At 38.2% G+C, this 22,593-nt stretch overlaps 1 protein-coding gene across 2 annotated transcripts in view; it reads right to left on the bottom strand.

The window, feature by feature from the left end:
• NEK7 (NIMA related kinase 7) overlaps nt 1-22,593 on the bottom strand; it is a 132,695-nt gene that overhangs the window by 67,410 nt on the left and 42,692 nt on the right. For both annotated transcript variants that reach the window (XM_012744366.3, XM_012744365.2), the window contains exon 2: nt 13,805-13,889. In XM_012744366.3, coding sequence (XP_012599820.1) covers nt 13,805-13,861 — 57 coding nt within the window. In that variant the 5' untranslated portion in view covers nt 13,862-13,889. The remainder of the gene's footprint in view (nt 1-13,804; nt 13,890-22,593) is intronic.

A 22,593-nucleotide genomic window follows, 5' to 3' on the forward strand; every position in this document is an offset into this window, starting at 1 on the left:
CCCTCTGAGCCCTCTCTGAGTAAACACACCAGTGCACCCTCTAATGAGACTGAATTCTAAAGACTCATGAATGCACTCAAAGATGGCACTGGTTCATGCACACAGTATGTCTAACCTGGACTGTTAGGCCTCCAAATAACCTTTGCTGAGGCTGAAGATCCCATGTCCTGGACTCAAGCAGAAAGCTATTTTGATATATGGCTAGCACTTCACGCTAAACCCTGCACATTTTGTCTTTCACGCTAACAAAAAGTGTGTAATTTTGCTAAGGATTCACTGTAACTCAAACCCAATGTTTCTCAAAAAGAGAAAAAAAGGAGCAATAATTGGTTAATATACACTGCTTTTCTTCTCCTGAAGGTCCAAAATATTGTCACGAAAAATATGATTCTTCCTTTAAAATATCCAAAATAAGCAGAATACAAGAATTTCACAAATCTACTTCATAAATATAGGGCCATAATTGCTATGATTAAAATAACGTTAGTAACAACAACCACTACAAAAATAATAGAACAAGGTTCCATTTTGGTGCCCGCAACTTAACAGGCACTTTATATTAGGTCTTTATATGCCATCTCATTCAATTTTCACACCATCCCATAATGTAGATGTTACCAAACCAAACCTATGTCTAGCTGATCCCAAGTGTAGCCTATGACGTCAATAAGTAAAATCACCTACGATATTAACCCCACATCAGGGGACCCTACATGATGATCTACAGATATTTTCAATTTCAAGTCTTTTGACAAACAGACAAAACAAAAAGCCCTGGGGATAGAAACATGTCAAAAATGAAAATGAAAAAGTATATCCTAATAAGAAAAATAAAACCAAAATAAAATTCTCAAATAAAGGGAGGTCACTTTCCATGCTGTCCATTTTTAAGAGGCTTTTTCAGTCATTAAATTTATGATTGTGTCACTGTGACAAAAATGACATATATTTACCAAAAGAACTCACAAAGTACCACTTCTCAGATCTATTCATTAGATAAGCAATTTTTTAAAGTTTTTAACTTTAAATAAAGGTTTTGTTTAAAAAGGAGAGATTTTCTAAACTGTGCATCCTTTTCTAAGAAATCTCTTTCGTACTGATACACTAGACGGTCTGCAACACGTAATAAGTACAATGCCTTCTTCTTCCACACGAACAGAGACCACGCTTTCTCTTGATGAGATCTGTCCATCTTGAGAGCAAGACACAGCTTCGTCGTCAGGAGCACTATCACACAATCCAGATACTTTAAATCTGACTGGGAACTCCATCTTCTGTCTGCGCTGCGACATGACAAACGTCAGCGTGAGCTGCTAAGGCGGAGTGACAGCCGCATGCTGAGAGCAGAGCCTCGCTAATGTGTTCTGGCATGCAGGTTTGTAATCGCACATTTACATATGCAATGACCTACATTTGCATGTCAGATCACACACCGTCTGGGTCTATTAAGACCGGGCACCTCCCTGCGCCTGGCCGCTGGAGTGGCGAGAGTGGGCCAGAGGGCGGTGTTTTTTGGCAGTTGAGGGATGAACTGCCACCGAGGATTAGGCTGATGTGGCCTGAGCATTAGACACTTCATTAGACGTAATCTGTTTAACAGTGGGCAGGGCATGTAAACTTCACAGCCCATTTGCGGCGCCCCCCCCCCCATGGCCTTGCTTCAAAGGGCAGTGTGAGTGAGTGGCAGCTTGTCTCATCTGCTCCCGTGTCCTGTCCCCCGGGGCAGACGTGGAGAGCTGACATGAGAAGGAGCATGGCTGCCCATCTCCGACCACCCTTGGGTCTCTCTGCCACCCCGCAATTTGCACAAAAATAAGCTCGTGTGGGATGAGGTCTCCTTCAGGAGGCCGTCAGGCAGGTGACACACAGGCTTCAGCAACGACTGCACTGTACTGCGTTCAGCGCCACACTTCACTGCGATGAGTCACATCCCTCTGTAGGTGGCTTATCTTAGGTGCTTTAAATAAAAGATGAGACCATCAAATGAGTTCCTAACTCAAGCAAAAAAACTACTTTTAGTAAAAAGCCATATTCTCTTTTTTTGAATGATTTCCCATTCTCCATGTGTTTTTACTTTAGCATCTTGAGTTATCCTGGGAATAAAATAACTCAGCAGAACAACGAGATTCAAAGCAATATAAAATATAAACCAAATAAAATCACTTAAACTGACTTTTTGCTGTTCTCAATGTAGAGTGTGAACTGAGTCTCAGTCTCTTGAAGTTCCTCAATGACCAGGGTTTTTTCCTAAGCTGCAAAATTGCTTTGGATTTGAGATGAGTGTCTTAGAAGACCTTCAACTTTTATGAGAATAAAAATATACTTTGTTTCTTCCGCTACGAATTGAGGATCATGATGCCTTACCTAGAACAGAAGGCTTTCAAAGTCCCTGTTATATACCTGGCTGCGTAGGGGCCTCTCCACCGGCCATCCCGTATGTTCCACACGTGCACTTGCACTTTGGCCTCACATCCACAGCATTGCACCTGCTGGTTCCCATGCCTTGTGAGTCACTTCTTTTTTCACACCTGGCAAACCACATCTCATCTCTGAGATTCAGTTTCAGTGTCAGCTTTTCTAAGGAACCGTCCTCAGCTCACTCAAGCAGCTCCCCTGGCTCCTGTCTCTGTGCTTCCAGAACGGTTGTCAGCGTCATCCAACTCTACAAAGAGCCGTGCAAACCCAGGCACTGTGCTAGGCTCTGGATCACCCTGGCTTTTATTTGTTTATACAGTTGACCCTTGAGTGACACAGGTTTGAGCTGCACGAGTCCACTTTGTATGTGGCTTTTCTTCTGCCTCTGCCACCCCTGAGACAGCAAGACCAACACTTCTGTTCCTCCTCCTCAGTCTGCTCAACGTGAAGATGAAGATCTTCATAATGACCTGCTTCTACTTAATAAATAGAAAATACAGTTTCTGTATACAGTTTCCTTATGATTTTCTTGATAACATTTCCTTTTCTATAGCTTATTTTATCATGAGAATACTGTACATAGTACATATATCACAAAATGCTGTGTTAATTGACTGTTAATGTCATCAGTGAGGCTTCCAGTCACTGTTAGTGGTTAAGTTTTTGGAGAGTCAAAAGGTATACCTGGATTTTGAACTCCATGCACTAACCTCCTTGTTGTTCAAGGGTCAACTGTACATATATATTGCTTCTCCATACACTGAGTTTCTCAAAGGCAGAGACAAAATTTTGTGGTTTTTTTTTTTTTTGCTTTGTATCCAGATGCCTTTAAGTAAACAATAAATATTAACTAAGTGAATGTATTTGAAAGAACTTAATGAATGTAAAAGGTTTCTGATACATAGTGCATGACTCTAATTATCGACAAGCTCCAAGTAGAATCTAGCAGAGACCCAGCAGACTGTCGTGGAAAGAACACCAGAGCTACAAAGCAAGGCAATCGTCTCTGCCGCTAACAGCTTCCCAACAGGTCAATTCAGGGAATCACCTGTTATTAAAGGTGTCTTTAGTAATAAATCACTATCCCTGCTAGAGTGACAGGGGAAGCATTGGATACTGCTGCAAATCTATCTTGCTCCAAAGTCTGACCGAGGCACGGTATACAAAAGAATCCACTGCATTCTTGTAAAGCCCAGTGAAAGAGGCACAGTGCTGAAGTTAGTCAGCAAGACTTGGGCTCAAATCCTGCTTCTGGTCCCCAATATCTGAGCTGCGCAAGCTACTCAAACCTATTTCCTACTTCTTGTAAGACAGAGTAAGCCACATCGAAGAACTGTCTGCGAGACACTGAATGTGTAGCACAGGACAGAGCCACGCATGTAGTGAGCGCTCAGTGACTTCTAAGACTTTCCCTTCTCCCACAGTGCCAGCAGCTGTGACAACCTCCCAGCACCTCACCCTCATAACAGGGCTCTTGTGTCTGCAAATCCTCCTCTAGGAACTCTAGTGTTCAAGACTAAAGTTCTCCTTTAGTCCCCATCTTAATTTTCTTTTCTAGTCCCCTGTTCTCTGGGCCACAACTGGAGTCTGCCCCTATCTGATGACTTCCAGTACGCCAAGGGCAGACTTGACTGGAGTTCCAAGTTATCATCCAGTCACAGTCTCTGCCTTCAAACTGGGACATCCCACTTAACCATACGGATTATCTTCCTGATGTACAAATCGAAATATCCTAACCCCTTGGTTATAAGACTACTTGGGTGACAACGCAGTCTGTTTAACTGTAGCCATTCTATCCAAACAAGTGCTCCTTCTAGGGGTAAGAAGGGACACTTAATACATAAAACCATGTTTGGTGGCAATTATGTTATCTGACTGGAATATGCTTAAAATAAAGTTAAAAATCACAAACTGAAGAGAGTAAGTGGTCCAAGGCCCATAAACCCTACTGGTTTGACAATGAATACTTTTCATGACAAATGAAAGGTAAGAGAGGACATGGCTAATTCAGCAAACAACGTCTCCTAAAATTACTAAACACTACATATCCCATTAAGTATTTTCAAATGGACTCATTTTTGGGAGAAGTCTCAAAACATAACTAACATGGATAACATAAATATAAGCCCACATAGGTTGTTTTTTTAATGCCACTTTATTTCTCTCATTCCTACCTACAAAACATCCCAACCCCTCACTTAACCGGCATAATTAAAACTGATCTTGGAAGCATGTATATTACACTTTTGTTGTGAATTATTAAGTTTAAGCTCTTGAGATGTACAAATCTACATACTAACAGGCCATATTATAAAAGCATTCTGAGAGCTCAGAAACAAAAAATAAATTTTCAAAATCACATATGACAACTAAGAAATTAAACCCTAGAATGAGTGAAGCTTTCTATAACACCTTTAACATTCTGGGCTATTATTAACGAACCTCTTGTTGATATGAATACACTCTGATCATGTAACACCAGATCTTGCTAACTAATTGGGATTAACTTCTGCATGCCAGTCTGTGTTTACTGTGCTTCTTTCACATAAATACTTTTCATTTTAAAATAAAATTCATTCTGTGTGCCACTAAGACTCTTATTTTCACAGGTGCAAACAATTAATAATTTCTTAAGACTAAATTAATTTCTTTAATTTGCTTCAAATTTGAAGGCAAGGACATTTACTGAGCAGTAAGATAATTCATGATAACATTATGATGATAATTCTCTCTGGGGAAATCAGAAGTCACAGCATGAACCCAATAGACTCCCCAGAGAGAAAATTATATCCTGATCCTGGATGTATTGTTATCAATGATCTAATAAATAAGCCAGTATTAATTACAATATTTAACACTATTAATAAGGTTTTCATTGTTATTGCAAATTCATCTCTTACTGGTGCTTTTCGTGTACCACTTACTTAGGTAAATACGTTACTTTATATTTTATATTAATATTATTGAATTTCTCCAAACTTTAAAAGTAACAAAACTTTAAAATACTCTTACATTTTATTTAGCAGTAAGGCTCATGCTATGAACTTTTATCTTTAAAAGATGTTACTCACCTCCAACTACACAAACTAGAATATCCTTTCTGACAATATCTAACATAATATTGTCATAAATCATTTTCTACAGATCTCACTAGAAACCAAAAAAGACAAACAAACGAAATATACCACGTGTACCAGCACGGCCTAATTATCAGTGCTTCTTCCCATTTGAAAAATTATTTCCCTAAAATTTCTTTACTTTAGAAGTGAGATATTCCTAAAGATTCCTAAGTGTCAAAGACTTACATCAGCTTAAACAATATGCCACTAACCACTGTAACTGGCTGTTTATCAAAATGAGGAAATTCACTATAACGTAAGAAAAGTGAGTGACCAATATAACAAATTATCTAATGAAACATTTATAAGACCCTGGTATTTGTTGCACTTAATCATCATTAGTTACATTACCCAAGCATAACAGTTACTAGGTCCAAATGATTCAACCAAAAATGCTGATTATCTCTCCTAGGTTATCATAATTGATGATAAGACACTCCCTTCTCCCATACTTTCCCATGAGCACCACCAGCTACACCTGATAAAATTAAAACTGAAGAGGAAAAAGCCTCTTATTGAGAGAGACAAAGAAAGAAGAGGTTTGTAAAAATTTATTCATTTATATCATAAATATTATAAGGAGGAAAGAAAACATATAAAGACAACAAATAAATACATAGTAGTATCTAATATTATTCAGCATATTTAAGTACTATGCAGAGAAATAAAATAGGGTGATGTAATGGAAAACGGTGGATGGCTATTTTGATTGGATCATTTCAGGATGATCTTGCTGAGGATGTAACATTTACACTGAGACTAAAAGACAAGAAGGAAAGGAAACAGCAGCTGGAGCAGAAAGAACAGCTGCAGAAAATCTCTTAAAGAAGAAATGAGCTTACAGTGTTCAAGGACTAGCAAAAGGGACATTGCAGCTGGAGTTTGGCAACCAAGGGGTACCATTGCTAGAAACGGGGTTCAAGAGGTGATAAGCGCTGACAAATCACACAGCACCCAGACACCAAGAGCAGGAGCCTGGGTTTTAAGCAGGGGACACTGCCTCGACGTGTCCTGATACACATTTCACAAAGACCGCTTATAATGCTACGTGGAGAAAAAACCGGGCAGGAGGATGAGCAGGGCAAGAGTGGAAGCAGGGAGACCGGAGAGAGGAGAATGGACACAGCCCATGGAGCTTCAGCAAGGTGGACAGGCAATGGAACCAGGGTGTGATCTGAATGTGAGGAGCGAGGGACAGAGGAACATCAAGGATGACGGAGCGCCCACCACCGTTACTGGGATAAACTAGGCTAAAGAAGCAGCAGTTTGAGCAGAGATTATATTTATGTGTGTGTGTGTGTGTGTGTGTGTGTGTGTGTGTGTGTGTGTGTGTGTGTGTGTGTGATAAAAAATAAATAACGGGATCTGGAAAAAAGCAACGAGTAGAGAAATCTGAGGGCCAAGACAATTACTGGCACCGTGTTGTCACTGCCATCATCATTACCATCATCACACTAATATTTAACAAGTGCTGACTCTGTAGCAAGCACCACACTGAAAGCTCCATAAAAACTATTATCCTTCCCATCCAATGATAAGAAAACAGAGGCTTGCAGATGTTAAACAACTTGCCCCCATCACACAACTAAGCAGTGGGAGGCCAGAAACCAATCCCGGGATCTGAGGTCAGAGGTCGGACTCTAACCCACCACAGTGTCTTGCTTCCTTCTGGCTCCTCTACACGTTCCTCCCCATGATGCTGTGCTCCACAGGGTCTTGTCCTCAGCCTTCCGCATTTCATTCCCTCACTCTAGGCAATCGGAGTCATCGTTCCATCTTCCCTGTTTATTGGTTCTGAAAGCCACATTAATTCCAGCTGCTCCCCTCACCCCTGAAGGACACCCTATCATAACTCTACCAGAAACTCCTCTTCTAGTCCCTCTCACTCCTACACTGAGGGAGATTTAATAAAGGGAAAAAAAAGACATATACTTAAATTTATTCTATATAAAATAGGACTAGAAAAAGACTTATCAAAATTCCTAAATGTAGTAGTATTTGTCCTATTAATATTTTAGTGAGAAAGCTGTATGAAACACTAGCATAATCATATGACAAGATCATAATATTCACATGAAAATGATATAAAGGAAGACATAGTATAAAGGGATCCTAAATGTGAAATAATACTGCTGATTCTAACAGGCAGATTAGAATGCACACATTCAACGCTGCTCTTCAAAGCAGCTACCATGGGAGGCTCCGGTCTTACTCCAGGAAGGCCTTCATTGCAGAAAACATGTCTGAAACTCCTCCTTCATAATGGTCATCAGAGCTACTCTGCGAACCACATGAAAATCAGTGGTCTCATTTAAGAATATTTCTCATTTTGGTCAAAAGACAATACCAAGACTATTTACTTTTATTCACCAAGTAAATACTTGACTCCAAAGAATTTTGGAAATTTCCAAATACCAAATTCATCCTCAAAAACAGAATAGCCTCATCATTGTGATTATTAAAATAACCTTTCAAGTTTTAAACTCAGTTCCTAATAAAGTTGAAAACTATTTTGATTAATGTTAACCTGGTCTTTGCCCACATGACTCTGAACAGACTGTTCAAACTGAAATTTCCTAGATAGCAGCTGAGAAAAACCTTTACTATATTCTCAATTCTTTTCAAAATCATATACATTTTTCAAGGTATTTCCTTTACAATATAAGGAATTTTCACTCCTAAGTATACAAATGTAAACAATCAATCTAAATTCAAAGATAACTCAAACATACTTTAAATATTTTGAAATAATTTCCCATTTGATAGCTTTCTTAGTATTTGATAACTTATTGCCACAGTCTTAGTGACTGAATCTCCTTGAATACCACCTGAAACCATAACCTCAACACTTAGACTTGGAGATAAAAGAAAGCATTGGTATAATCAAGATTTGGCTGAATCTGAGTCCAAAACAGGCAATGGAACAAAATGAAGCTGGAAAGTAAAAGGAGACCAGATGATGCAGATCTTTCAAGTCATATAAATAAAGAATCCATCCTAAAGGCAGTAAGAAACCAGAAGGAATATAATAAAATATGCATTTTAGAAAGATGACTCTTGCTGCAACGTAGAGAATAGACTAGAAATGGTAACATGAGAGGTAAGGATACCAGTTACAAAGCAACTACACTAATCCAGGCATTAGATGGCAGTAATCTAACTAAACTAGAGCAGTTATAGTCAGAGTACCTCCTCTCCCAGGTAAGTCTCTAAATAAATCTGTTGTAAAGACAGAGCCTTGGATCTGCTAACATTAGACATGAGGGGAGAAAAACAGGAAGAAATCAGGAATGGCTCTAAGTTTCAGCCTTAGCAACTGGAAGGACTTGTCTCTAACTGAGATAGAGGAGACTACGGGTCTTTAGCTTGAAGAGAAATACTTAGAGTTCGGTTCTGGACACATTAGGGTTGAAACATGCACATCTGACATCAAGTCGGCAACTGGATATATGAGTTTGGAATTGAGGCAGAGGACCAGGCTGAGATATAAATTTAAGAGTCAGCAGAGACTGGGAAGATCACCAAGTGAGGTATATAGATAGAGAAGAGGTCTAGGAATTAAGCGTTGGGTGCACTCCATTGTTAGGAGGTTCGGAAGGTGAGGAGAAATCAACAAAGAAGAGGGACCAGTAAGACAAGAGAGAAACAAGATTCCTGGAAGCCAAATGAAGAACGGGTTTCAAAGAAGAGAGAGGATCAACCCTCTCAAATGCAGCTGGTAGGTAAGATGAGGCCTGAGAACTGACCACTGGACAGAGCAACAGGAAGTAAGTGGCAATCTTGCCAAGAGCAGCTGGGGTGGCACAGTGTGGGAGAGAGCTTACCTGGAGGAGATGTCAGAGAGAAAGGAGGAATGGGAGGCAGAACTACAGATAAATCTTTCTAGGAATTTTGCTATAAAAGGGATCAGAGAAGTGGGTTAACAGCTGGAAGGAAGAGTAACTTAAAAGGCTGTTTAAGGGTTTTTCTTTTGTTTCATTTTGCTGTTTATTTAGCTGAGAGAAATAATAGCATAGTATGGACCTAGCAGAAGGGTTTAAACTGAGTCGGGGATGGAGATGAGATCTGGTACTCATGGCAGGGTTGGCCTTTGAGATCAGTTTGGATAGTTTATCTGGTAACAACAGAAAACGCAGACTATACAGATTCTGAGAAGAAGACATGTGGTAAAAGTCCATGCAAGTTCTATTTGAATTGCTTCAGTTTTTTCAGTGAAATAGAAACAAGGGCATCAGCTGAGAATGAGCCTGAGAGAAAGAATTTTGGAGATTTGAGGATACAAAAGATAAGATGTAGGAGAGTATGGAATGAAGGATATGATTGCTGAACAGTGTTAGGCTTTACTTGAGTTTTATGGCCATGAATTCAAACTATGGCAAAGTCTTCTTTCCTCTAAACAGCTACTGCTCATTCTCCTGTACATCAAAAAAGTTGTTCAGTGTAGTAAACAGTTAATAGAAAAATATAATCTCAATTTCCATGTAGTCTTCCAAAAATAGAAGCCCTCTACTCACTGCCATATGACAAATACCTTGGCAAAATCAGTTTATCAAAAGAAGCAAGCTAAAGGACCCTTATTTCACAAAGACAGTAACTCTAGAAGATAAGCTAGAGAGAGAGGAAGTCAATACAGTTATCATGTCCAAAAATCCTACCCACTCAACATTGTCCACTGGGGACCACCTTCTTTGTGGCCCACAATGAACCCTGAACATGCCATACTAGGTCAGCTTCATCTCATCTCACTTCACGATCCCTTCACAAAATCATAATGGATTGTGGCTTGCACTGCTATAAAGCTTAAAAGAATGTCAGTATACCTTACTAGCTGAGATGAAGACTCCAAGGTAAGATTCTCATACTTTCCACTCCATAAAAGCAAGGACTGTTGATTTTTCTGCCTGCAAATCTGAGATGCCTTCCCTCTCTCACAGGTAGCCAAAGTATTATGCTATCTTCGAAATTACAAAAAAAAGTATATCCTAGGCCTCTGATCACTTTATAACTAAAATTAATTCTCCCCTATGACTCATAGAAATTCTTAAAATTGTACTCTCATTATAATTGTTTTATGTTTAACTTTATGATAAAATAAAGCCCTCTTTACTCAATAATCATAAATCAAAATATTTATAAAATATTAACTGTAAACTTCCATTTGTTTAAAATTAGTCTTACAGTAAAAATAAAAAATTCTACTATTTCTCTGTCACCACCTTTTATATAGTCTGAACTTAAAAAGAAAAGAAAGCTAAATCCACTGTTCCACAAACAAGAGTCCAAAGGCAATGAAAATATACAGAATAAGAATCTAGTCAAAATATTCTTTCTGTACCTTCTAGAGTGGAAAGAGAAGGAAAGGAGGGAAGGAAGGAAGGAAGGAAAGGAGGAAGGAAAGAAGGAAATTGGGAGGGAAGGAAGGAAGGAAGGAAGGAAGGAAGGAAGGAAGGAAGGAAGGAAGGAAGGAAGGAAGGAAGGAAGGGAGGGAGGGAGGGAGGGAGGGAGGGAGGGAGGGAGGGAGGAAAGCTGACAGAAGAAATTTCCCCTAAGTTTTATTTCCCCTAAGTCTTTATTAAACATTAATAAAGATACACGAATCTCACATTGTAAAACTTTTAAAGAAAAAGGAACTCATTGTAATAAAAATGAGACCACATATTATGCATTATGGGGTTAGAGTATTCATCTTGAAACAAGAAAAGGTAAGAATATACTGAGAGTCTATATTACTCATCATTATAACAGAAAATGGGTATTTGACACTCAGAAAACTGACCTCCTTCATTTTCTGTTTGTGTCCAGACTCACATTAGCATCACAAAGTGGAAGGGGTCTCTGGACTAACCATATGTTGCCATATCACCCCATTACTCAGGCCAATGGTGTGGAACAAAACAAGAAAGGCTGTCAACCCTGAGCAGAGGCTGTCCTTTCTCAGTCTTTTAAAATAATTCTGCTGAGAGCAGTAACATTTTTCAGAGACCTAATAAGCAATAACGCCCATAAGCTCCTGTCAGGTGATCGTTCCTTCACTGTCTCACACCATCAGTGTGAAAGCAGAGAGGGGGGAAATCCTTCTCCTCCCACCCCTCAAGGCAGCTAGAACCTGGGGTAACACTGGCCTTTTCCCACAGGAAAAGAGGTCCCCACACCAGAGCAGCAGCAGGAGGCAGGAAGGAAAGGAACAGTGTGAAAAGAGATGCAGAACCACTTCTGTTATTCTGAAATCTACACTGCTTGGCAGCCCAGCGTCTCACAGGGAAACAATCACTTTTATTTTGGTCTCCTGCTGCTGCTCGGACCTTGCCTGGCTGGTGAGTCAGTAGGGGCCAAAATGAAAGTGCTTATTTTACTTCCCCCTTTGAAACACAGGGAAGTTCAAAACTATGAACTTCAAGATCATAACATGAACTACCTAATTTTTAGAGGTGTTCTTTTATTGCCTTTGCTAGAAATAATATAAAATAATAGTGTCTGTGTGTATGCACAAAATGGCACTGAGATGTCTATATTTAATAGACAGGAGTTATTATAACCCTGACAATATAATTTATGACCATAACACAAAATATAGATGGCAGATATTTAAAAAAAAGACAAAAAACCTTGAAATTAAAATATTGGCCTTACTTTAATAATAAAGGGTCCCTTTATTCAATACAGAAAATTCAGATAGGTATTAATACAATAAAAAAAAGCAATATAAAAGTACAATTAAGTAAAGGGCTAATTTAAACATGTTAAATTTAAGGAGTCCCTGCTTGGTTTCAATCACATATTCTTACTGAGTTCCTGCTACATATGAGAGATTGAAGTCCCACAGGGCATCCAAGGTAGGTAAGACACTGTCCTTTCCCACAAGGAGATTTTAACCTAATAGAAGAGATAAGGGAAATGTCCACATGGAAATGACACAAAAGTGTCACAAACACATAAGAGGAAAGATGCAAAAAAACATGATCAAGTTCCCATGGAGAGATACTGCATTCGAAACACTAAACCACTAAACAAAGCTTCATGGGAGTCATGGCATTTTCAATGGTCCTTAAAAGATGGGCAAGATTTCAGAAACTGGAGGTGGGAGATGGACAGTAAAAAATGAGCAAAGTCACAGACACAGAAAAGATCAGTCTTTTGTGGTAGTTATTTTCCGAACTATGCTTCTGGTAGAAGTCAACAGACAGGCTAAAAATAAAAAAGGATTCCATAGACAACTGAAAACACTACAGCCTCTCTGAAATTCACAATGCACATGAGTATAGGAAAGGCTCTGAGGACGTCCTGTCATAATGTAACTGTTACCCCAAGTCTCCCAAACCTGTCTGACTATTTGACTACAGAATTCATTTGAAAGAACATCAATTCCCCAAACCTTTTCACAAATACTATCCAAGCAAAACTGGGATAAGCCTAGCGGAGTGTATTTGAGACAAAGCTGCAGTGAGCCTCACACACCAAGCAGAGAAATAGAGTCTTTCTCAATGACAGCAATAAAAATGAGGTGCTGCCCCATGTAGGGGTGGGCATTGCTTACTTTAAACATGTCACAGAGCTTTATGAAAGTATCCATATCATATGCAGGATGGTAAATAATGAATTTCAATAATGTGTGTACCTTTTTTATCAAGACATTCTTTTGCTTCATTTTATGTTACATGAAACAAGCAACTATTTAACAGGAGAAATGCACTACTACTGAGAGGTGGTTTAATAACGAAGGTGGCTTTGGGGAGAGACCAGCCCACCAGCACAGGGCAGGTGTGAACCGCAAAGGCCCTCCCAAGCCTGGGCACAGCCTGCCTTTTTCTGACCCCCTTCCCTAAGCCTAATATTAAGCCTTATAGTCTATAGGTGATTCAAAGAAAATTAAAAGCTAAAGCTGCCCTTTTGTTTCCACGTCTGTATAGAACTAAGAATTATAAAACAGTATTTTAAAACAGTTCTATTGAAATATCAAGTTGTACCCCATAAATATGTACAGTCATGTGTCAATTAAAAAACAAAAAAATACACTACGCCTAAAATGTACACTAATTATACCGAAAGTCAATTATAACTAAAAGCCAAAAATAAAATAAAAAACAACAACAACAACAAAAAATCAAATGAAAAACAACAAAACAAAAAATTCTGACTAAAATTTGGAAATTCAAAAATTAAAATTTTTTTAGCTAGTTTATTTTCTAAAGGAACTACAAATGCACTGCTTCCTCACTCACACGTAAGTCACAGACCTACACACTCTGCCCACCTTCGCCAGGAGACATTACCTGTGGCTGGAACTGAGGAACAGGCTGCCCTTGCATTCCCTGTGATTGCTCATCCATTGTCTGAAGCAGGGGGAACTTTAAAACTCTGCAAAGACATAAGGTGAAATTTAAATAACATAATCATTGTCAATTCATGTCATTCATCCTATACTTGGCACGTGTATCTTCAAACACTAGAGATTTACCTGATGCTTCAAAAATTCATCATTAAGATATCTCAACATTCCTACTTCTGGCATCTGCTAAATCCAAGTTCTGTTTAGCTCACACAAATATTCACTGTCTCAACCATTTCCACTTCTCCAAAGTAGCATTATGTGCTCAGAAAATCCTGTTTACCGAGATGAAATTCTTTTGTCTCCATTCTGCCTTGTAGATCAAAGATACTCCTTTCACCGTGCCCACTACAAGGAGATAAAGACCACGGGAAGCTCCTATCATCATGCTCAGTGTTTTACAGCCCTAACATGGACCTTACCACATGCAATCAGTTTCTTTATAACTGATTCTCATGTCAAGTTATGAAATCTTAAATATGAAACTATGTGCATACCAATCTAAGAGAGATTTCAGATAAATACTTTCAGTGAAAGTTTTTAGTTTTTGATTTTTCAAAATCCTAAAGAGTTAAAGTACACTAATCCAAACATACTTAATAGTTTCCTTTTCTTAAACTTTCGCTTCAATCTTCAAGGTTATTCATAAAATCTTCAATATTCCTTCTAATTATATGTGACATTCAAATACTCTGAGACTATTAATAAGACATATTTCATTGACGAAAACAACTATAACTGAAGAATAACAACATAAAAAGATCAACTATATTAAAATACCAATGCTACCCCCACCCAAAAGAAAGTCATTAACATAGCTATATATATACATTACACCTAAAAAATGAAAGGGCAGCATGGACATTTTAGGGTGGCTGATACTCGGCAGAGCCTGGACACTCAAATCCAGAACCAAATATTTTTCTTGGCCCCAAGTCACCGCTCAGCAGGAATATTCCTGACCTCACCCTCCCGTCTCCATTTAACTGACTGAGTCATGCAGCATTTTCCATAATCAAGCAAGTGACACATCCATATCAGACAACGCAAAGAAAATTAAGTACGAGTACTTAAGAGCCAATCGTTTATTCTTACATTTCTGTGTTACCATGAGTAAATTTTTAAGAACTAAGACAACTATCAGATCTTTGAAGAGAATAACGAACACTTCTAAAACACTCTAGTCTCAACACTTATACTTAAACCCATTAAGCTAACCTAGCACCAATCCTGTTGTCCACAGCCACATTCCACGTAAGCAGTCAAGGCTCTCTGGACAAGTGGTTGGTTTTGGGGCTGGAGCTCAGAAAGCACAAGCTAAGCTGGAAACATCTTACTGTGCGAAAAAGCAAGGTACCGTAGTGCTCAAAGAACGATGTGAACATGTCAAAAGGACGTGAAAGCCAGCTTGAATACGCTCCCACGGGCCACACCGGGATGATTTGAAAGTAACGGATTATGTAGCTCATTGAACAAAATAAGAACACATGAGTGGATAAAAAAATTAATAAGCAGTGGAAAGGGGAAGTTATTTCTTATAAAATAATGCCACCTAATAAAGAAAGAATGGTGGAATTTAAAAATCCGTATCTGTCAGTCATCACAGAAACAACTGATTCAGGCAAAAATCATCAATGGATGCAAAATCAGTGGAGCAAATTGTTTACATTGTCCCATGATATATTCTTGACCAAAAATACCTACAGACTACAAAGGAGAGAGAATAATTTCATAGTAGAGGACTTGGCAGACATTACCACAGCCAAGTAATTAAAGTCAACATCACCAGCAATGGCATAGGTATGAGCCTCCAAATACCACGCACTTAGCAGAAGATAACAGCTCTGTGACAATCCGGCCGAAAATTCGGACTCTAAATTGTTTCAATTTACTACAAAAATAGAGACATAGACCAATGGAGTAGAACAGACATATAAAACCAATATATCCATTGGTTATAGGTAAAACCATACCTATAACCAATTGATCTTCCACAAAGCAGACAACAGCATACAATGGAGAAAGAAATCTTCCCTATTCAATAAATGGTGCTGGGAAAATTGGACAGCCACATGCAGAAAAATGAAACAGGACCCCTAGCTCTCACCACTTACAAAAATTAATACAAGATGGATAAAAGACTCAAATGTAAAGCATAAAACCATAAAAAATGACAGAAGAAAATGTAGGAAAAACTCTTCTAGACATGGGCCTAAGCAAAGAATTCATGACTAAGACCCCAAAGGCAATCACAACAATAAAAATAAATAAGTGGGACTTGATTAAATTAAAAGGCTTCTGCACAGCAAATGAAATGATCAGCAGAGCAAATAGACAACCTGCAAAATGCGAGAAAACATTCTCAATCTATACATCCAATAAAGGGCTAATACCGAGAATCTACAAAGAACTCATACAAAGCACAAACAAAACAAACAACCATTAAAAAGTGGGCAAAAAACATGAACAGAAGCTTTTCAAAAGAAGACAGACAAATACATGGAAAAATGCTCAAAATCACTAATCATCAGGGAAATGCAAATTAGAACCACAATGAGAAATCACCTTATGCCTGGTCAGAATAGCTATTATTAAAAGGTCAAAAACAAGAGGTATGCTGGCATGGATGAAGACAGAAAGGAACATCTATACACTGTTGATGGAAGTGCAAATTAGTACAACCTCTGTGGAAAACAGTATAGAGATTCCTTAAAGAACTAAAAGTAGGCCTAATACTCGATCCAGCAAACCCACTATGGGGTATCTACCCAAAGGAAAAAAAATCATTTTATTAAAAACACACTCAAATATTTATTGCAACACAATTCACAATCCTGAAGATATGGAATCAACCTATGTGCCCATCAATTCGTGAGTGGATTAACAAAACGTGGTGTGGTATACACACACACACAGACACACACACACATACATACTGGGGAGTACTACTAAGCCATAAAAAGGAATGAATTAATGTCTTTTGCAGGAATTTTGATGGAATTGGAGACCACTATCCTAAGTGAAGTATCTCAGCAATGAAAAAACAAACACCCCAGTTACTCTCTGATAATTTGGAACTAACCAACGGGCACGCCTGGGCACAGAGAGAAGTAAAAGTCGTTAGAAATTAAGGAGGGGGTAGGAGGAAGGGGAGAGGAAGAGAAGGGTAAAAATGCACCTTAACAGATACAATGAACACTATTGGAGTGATGGGCACACTGATGGCCCAACTAAAGCATTATAAAAGCTATCGATGTAACCAAAACATTTGAGCACCCTTAATAGTTTGAAATTTTAAAAAAAGAAATACGACAATAAACATCAAGAATTTTCCATATACTTTACTCAGTACTCTTATCCCACAATTCTATCCTAAAAAAAAAATAAATCAGTTACTGAATTTTGGACTATATACAATAATGTATAGTACAAAAGTATCAGGAAGAAAAACTGGAAACAAGGTAAAGGCCCAACAATATGAGAATGGCTAAATAAATTACATCAAATACATAAAATGAACGACCACACTGATCAAATGTTTATTAAAATTTTTAATGATATTTTAAAATGTACTGAGTATAATGTGAAAGGAAAAACTAAGATGCCGAGGAGACAAATTTTTCTGTTCTATGTACTCAAGGGACACTATTCTTACCACTATCAAAACTACAATTAATTAATCATGTGGTTACTTGTTAAAGCTATCTACCTGGCCAAACATAAGCCACATAATGACAGGAAATCGTCTGTGTTGAACATCACCGCACCCCCACAGCACTTGGCACAGGAATAAACATATAGTAAATATACATTTGCTTAATGATTCTAATACCAATTTATAACATATTAAATCAAAAGCAGCACCTTGCATAATAAAATGTGTAAAATTATCTCAACACTGTTTTTAAGAATAGGACATTTGTGTGTGTGTGTGTGTGTGTGTGTGTGTGTGTGTGTGTGTGTGTGTGTGTGTATGGGCATGAAAAAGGGCATAGGCCATATTTGCTTCTGTAATGGCAGAATGTTAATTCAGACCAACCCTCATTGTGAGGATAATTGGTTGTAAAAAATAAATACATATATGTATTTAAATCTGCTTTAATGCATCAGAGAGCTAATAAAACAGAGAGGAATTAAAGACCAGGATCTGAGGGACGAAGGAAGCCAGGAGAAGTGAAACCAGCATCTGAGCATGTTTTCTCCATGGAGCTCTGTGCTGACTGAAGAAGGGCAGCTGAGATGCGAGGAGGCTGTGTGTATTTCCTCCAGCCTCTTGGGAACAGACAAACAGAACTCACACTCCAGGGCTCAACAAGAGACCGTGGAGAACACACTCACAATTTGGGCTGGGGCCCTGAATGCTTTCAACCTAATATATAAGTCTTCTCAGCATTAAATCATCTGAAATACTGAAATTTTTAAATTTTATTTTAATGGACAAATAAAAATATACATATTTATCATGTACAATATGATGTTTTGAAATATGTACACACTGTGGAAAGGCTCCATAGAGCTAATTAACATATGCATTACCTCATATGCTATTCAAATCCTGAAATCAGAGTAAGGTGATTTCAGGTAACTACTGCCCCAGGTACCTAGAGAAACAAACAAAAATACTCTCTAGAGGAAGAGAACATCTTAGGCTCCAGAATATCTGTACAAACAATTTTGCACATTTAGTATCTAACACATAATAAAAAATAACCAGGTGCTGAAGCAAGTAGAACTTCATGAACAAAAAACACCAAAGAGAATAGGCAGAATGAAAATTATGTCTGGTAGAAGACGAAAGATGTAGGAAGAAAAAGTTAAAGAACATGACAACAGGGTGAATTTAAATGAACATCTATATGAAATAGATGAATACCAATATATAAACAGAGGGGGTAAACAGAGTTAAAGGTTCCTATTAGAATGTCTGGGAAAAGGAAAAGTACAAGTTAGCATTCTTTATTTTATTTCATTTTTCCAGTCTACATGCCTTTTTTAACATTCATTTTCAGAACTTTTTAATTAAAGTATAATTTGTATACAGTAAGATTGCCATTTTCAGAGTACAATTTCTACAGGTTTAACAAACTCAGTCATGTCACTAACCTTCAGAATCAAAATACAGAACAGTTCCATCAGCACATACAACTCCTCTATGTCCCTCTGGAGTCAAACCCTCCCCCAATCCCTGCACCCACCGACCTGTATTCTGTCCCTACAGTCTGTCTTTTCTAGCATGTTATACAAATGACGCCTTTTGACTATGACTTCTCCCATTTAGCATGGTGCAGCTGAGATTCATCTATCTTATTGCATGTAGCTTGCTCACTTTTAGTGCTGAGTAGTTCTCTATGGAAAGGATATATCACAGCTCACCCATTCTCCACCTGAGGGGCATCTACACTGCTTCCAGTTTGGGGCAATTATGAATAAAGCCATTATTATAAACATTTGTATACAGATTCACATGTAAGTTCTCATTTCACCGGGGTAAATATCTAGGAATGGGATTCCTGGGTGGTATTAGATTTCATGAGTTAAGGGTGCATGTAAAATAGAAGGTCTCTATTGAGTACAACAAGAAATAAAATGAAAGCGCCTCTGACTGCCCTGCACCACCACAATCTTCCTGGTGGGCTCAATAAAGTTCCCTTCACTCAGTCTTTTATTGTTTTTTACTCTAATAAGATTATCACAAAAAACTGGATATCATATTTGCCTACTGGATTTGTATTTTTATCAATTCATCAAGTGAGAAAGAAGGATTTCTGACAAAATTTATGACAAACTGAGAAACATAATATACATTTCAATTTTGGGGAAATGTAGACATTACTTTCCCCTGATTATTCAATGTATTAGAATGGACATAAAATAGCTAATTGTATGCTGAAAGCATTATAAATGCTATATTTTCATTGGAAAATTAAGCCCATTGAAGACAGTTGCTTATGAATTCCTAGTCCTACTACTAAAAATGCATAGTTATTAACTAATCCATAGGAATAGAATACTGAAAAAAAAAACACAGATAGCCAGAGAAATATTTAAACTATTAAAAATAACCTTTTTTGATGGGGATAATTTATGTAGAATTTTTTTTCAAGGCATTGAAATGAAGAAAAGTTCACAGCACTTGGCAAACATCTTTGAACTAAATCATTTTAGAGCTGTTGCTATATTTCAAACATGTTTTCTAAAACATTTGATCATTTCCCATTAGAGTAACATACTGAGAAAGAAGGATTCTGCATTAGAATGCAGGTAAGTGTCCACTAAAATAGCATTTTAGAGTTGTTCTACACAGAAGCATCACTCAAAATTACAAAATAAAGGTTAAGATAATTAGGACTAATGTTTTTATTTTGGTTCTTGCTGACACCTGCTGGTTCAATTTTATCTTCTTCCTTAATATATATTGATATGTTCAGAGTCTTAACTACAGAGGCGTGTAGCAGATGAAACAGAATCCTTAGATTAATCAAGGGACCACTGACCCAAAAACTAAATGAGCACGTATCAGCCAATTATTTCCATATCCACTGGTTTTTATGAAATCAGTGCTGTGCCTATTAGTAAAACTCACTTCCCAATGAAATTAGTTACTAGAAATTCTGTTATCCAATATTTTGATTCTGCCTATTTAACTCTGAGAGTTAATTCTGAAACTAAAGTTACATTTTTTAACTTAAACTGCAAAAGCCAGTAGGTCAGGTATGTAGAACTCAAATATGAAAAAAATAAAAAAGGACGTCTTAAAAAATGTTATACAAGGCGATTTTGTTTGTTTTATCAAATCCCAAATCCTACACTTGTGAAATAAGATAATATGTGGTCCTTACTAACTCCTCAAAATTTCATTTTCTTATTTCTCTCTTCCTTTCCCCTACACCCATTATAACATAAAGAGAAGTGGCACTTTCCTCTTTGAAACGTGTGTCATATTCCTAATATTAAAAACAGTTTTAAAAATGCCTCTAAGGGAGAATGCTACAGCAAGTCACCTTTTCACTTATCTTTTACTGGCTCTTTCTCTCTCTCTAGCTTAGCAAACCTCGTAAGAAATAGACTCTGTGCACCATTATTAACTCAAATCCAAGACTGGACTGAAGGATAGATAAGAGAAAGCCAAAAACTGTGTGCCGCGTATGTCATGAGCAAATAGTTTTCCTTCACTCATTAATTACACACTAATCTATTTCTACCAGAGCAAATACAGTGATCTAAACTTAATTACTGTGGACAAAAATCATCCTGAGTGCATGCTATAAATCAGTAGTTCTCAATCCTGACTGGTTCTCAGGATCACCTGTGGAGCTTTAGGTTGTTTTGCTTTTTTTTAAACTATAGCTGCCTGAGCCACCCAGACTCCCACCCTCGATGACAACTGGAGAGGTATGAAGCGGGGAATTCATTTCTCTATTTAAAAGTACATAAATAAGGAAGGCACAAGGGATGATTATGATGCACACTTAGGTTTGAGCCCCTGACAGTATTTTCACCGAATAGGTAACGGGTTCAGTCTACTTTCAGCTGAGTGCTGTGTCCAGAAGCATCACCGCAGCTGACAGTGAGCAGCGCTTGGCGCTGGCCGGGACTGCCACTGCGCTGGCCCCACCAACAAAGACTCAGCAAGAACATGGAAGCAGCAGCTCACACCCAGCACCTACCTGGGTCTAAACTGGACCCAAACGAAAGTGAGCAATGAGGACACTGAGCAACGGCTCAAGGACACTGAGCAACGACTTAGTGGAAGGAGAAGGGAGAGGCAGGAAGGGAAGCAGCAGCGCCAACAGCAGACGACTAAGACTACCCTGCGACGGTTAATATTGTTGGGGTTATTATATATAAGAAGAAGGAAAGTTGGGCAGAAACACGGTCAACCCTCTCAGGTACACACAGACTCTTGAATGTCTCCACTTCTTTGTATACATAGATCTAAAGTCACCTATCAGTTGTAAATCTATGTGAAATCTGGTTTATTCCCCAAACTGCAATGTTTGCAATAGTTATTGCAAACAATATCTGTAAACAAAATATTTAAGTTTAATTTTTAAAATAAATATAGATCTAAGCTATTGAACTTTTTCTTTTTTTGAGACAGAGTCCCTGTTGCCCGGGCTAGAGTGCAGTAAGTGTCAGCCTAGCTCACAGCAACCTCAAACTCCTGGGCTCAAGCGATCCTCCTGCCTCAGCCTCCCGAGTACCTGGGACTATGGGCATGAGCTACCATGCCCGGCTAGTTTTTTTGCTATATGTTTTTTTTAGTTGTCCAGATAATTTCTTTCTATTTTTTAGTAGAGATGGGGTCTCGCTCTTGCTCAGGCTGGTCTTAAACTTGTGACCTTGAGCGGATCCTCCCACCTCGGCCTCCCTGAATGCTAGGATTACAGGTATGAGCCACCGCATCTAGCCACTACTGAACTTTTGAAAAAAAAATAAAATAAAATAAAGCATCTTAATATTTGCCAATTTAGAAGATGTGACAACATTAAGGTACAGCAAAAAATAAGTGTTGTGGCATGCTTTCATCCTCAGAGTTCTCCATTGTATCATCAAAATACAAAGACTACTATTTTCCTGAAAAGGATCTCTGAAAAAATTTTTTTCAAAAGGAGGAGGACCAGAGAGAGGGAGGAAGGAAACCAAAGAAAGCCCCGTGGATTCAAGCTCTGCCACTTTCCAGGACGCAGGCCAAACCAACGCCTCTTCTTCGAGCTCTGGCTATGAACAGCC

Source organism: Microcebus murinus, chromosome 23 (genome assembly GCF_040939455.1).
Source record: "Microcebus murinus isolate Inina chromosome 23, M.murinus_Inina_mat1.0, whole genome shotgun sequence".
Taxonomy (NCBI): Eukaryota; Metazoa; Chordata; class Mammalia; order Primates; family Cheirogaleidae; genus Microcebus; species Microcebus murinus.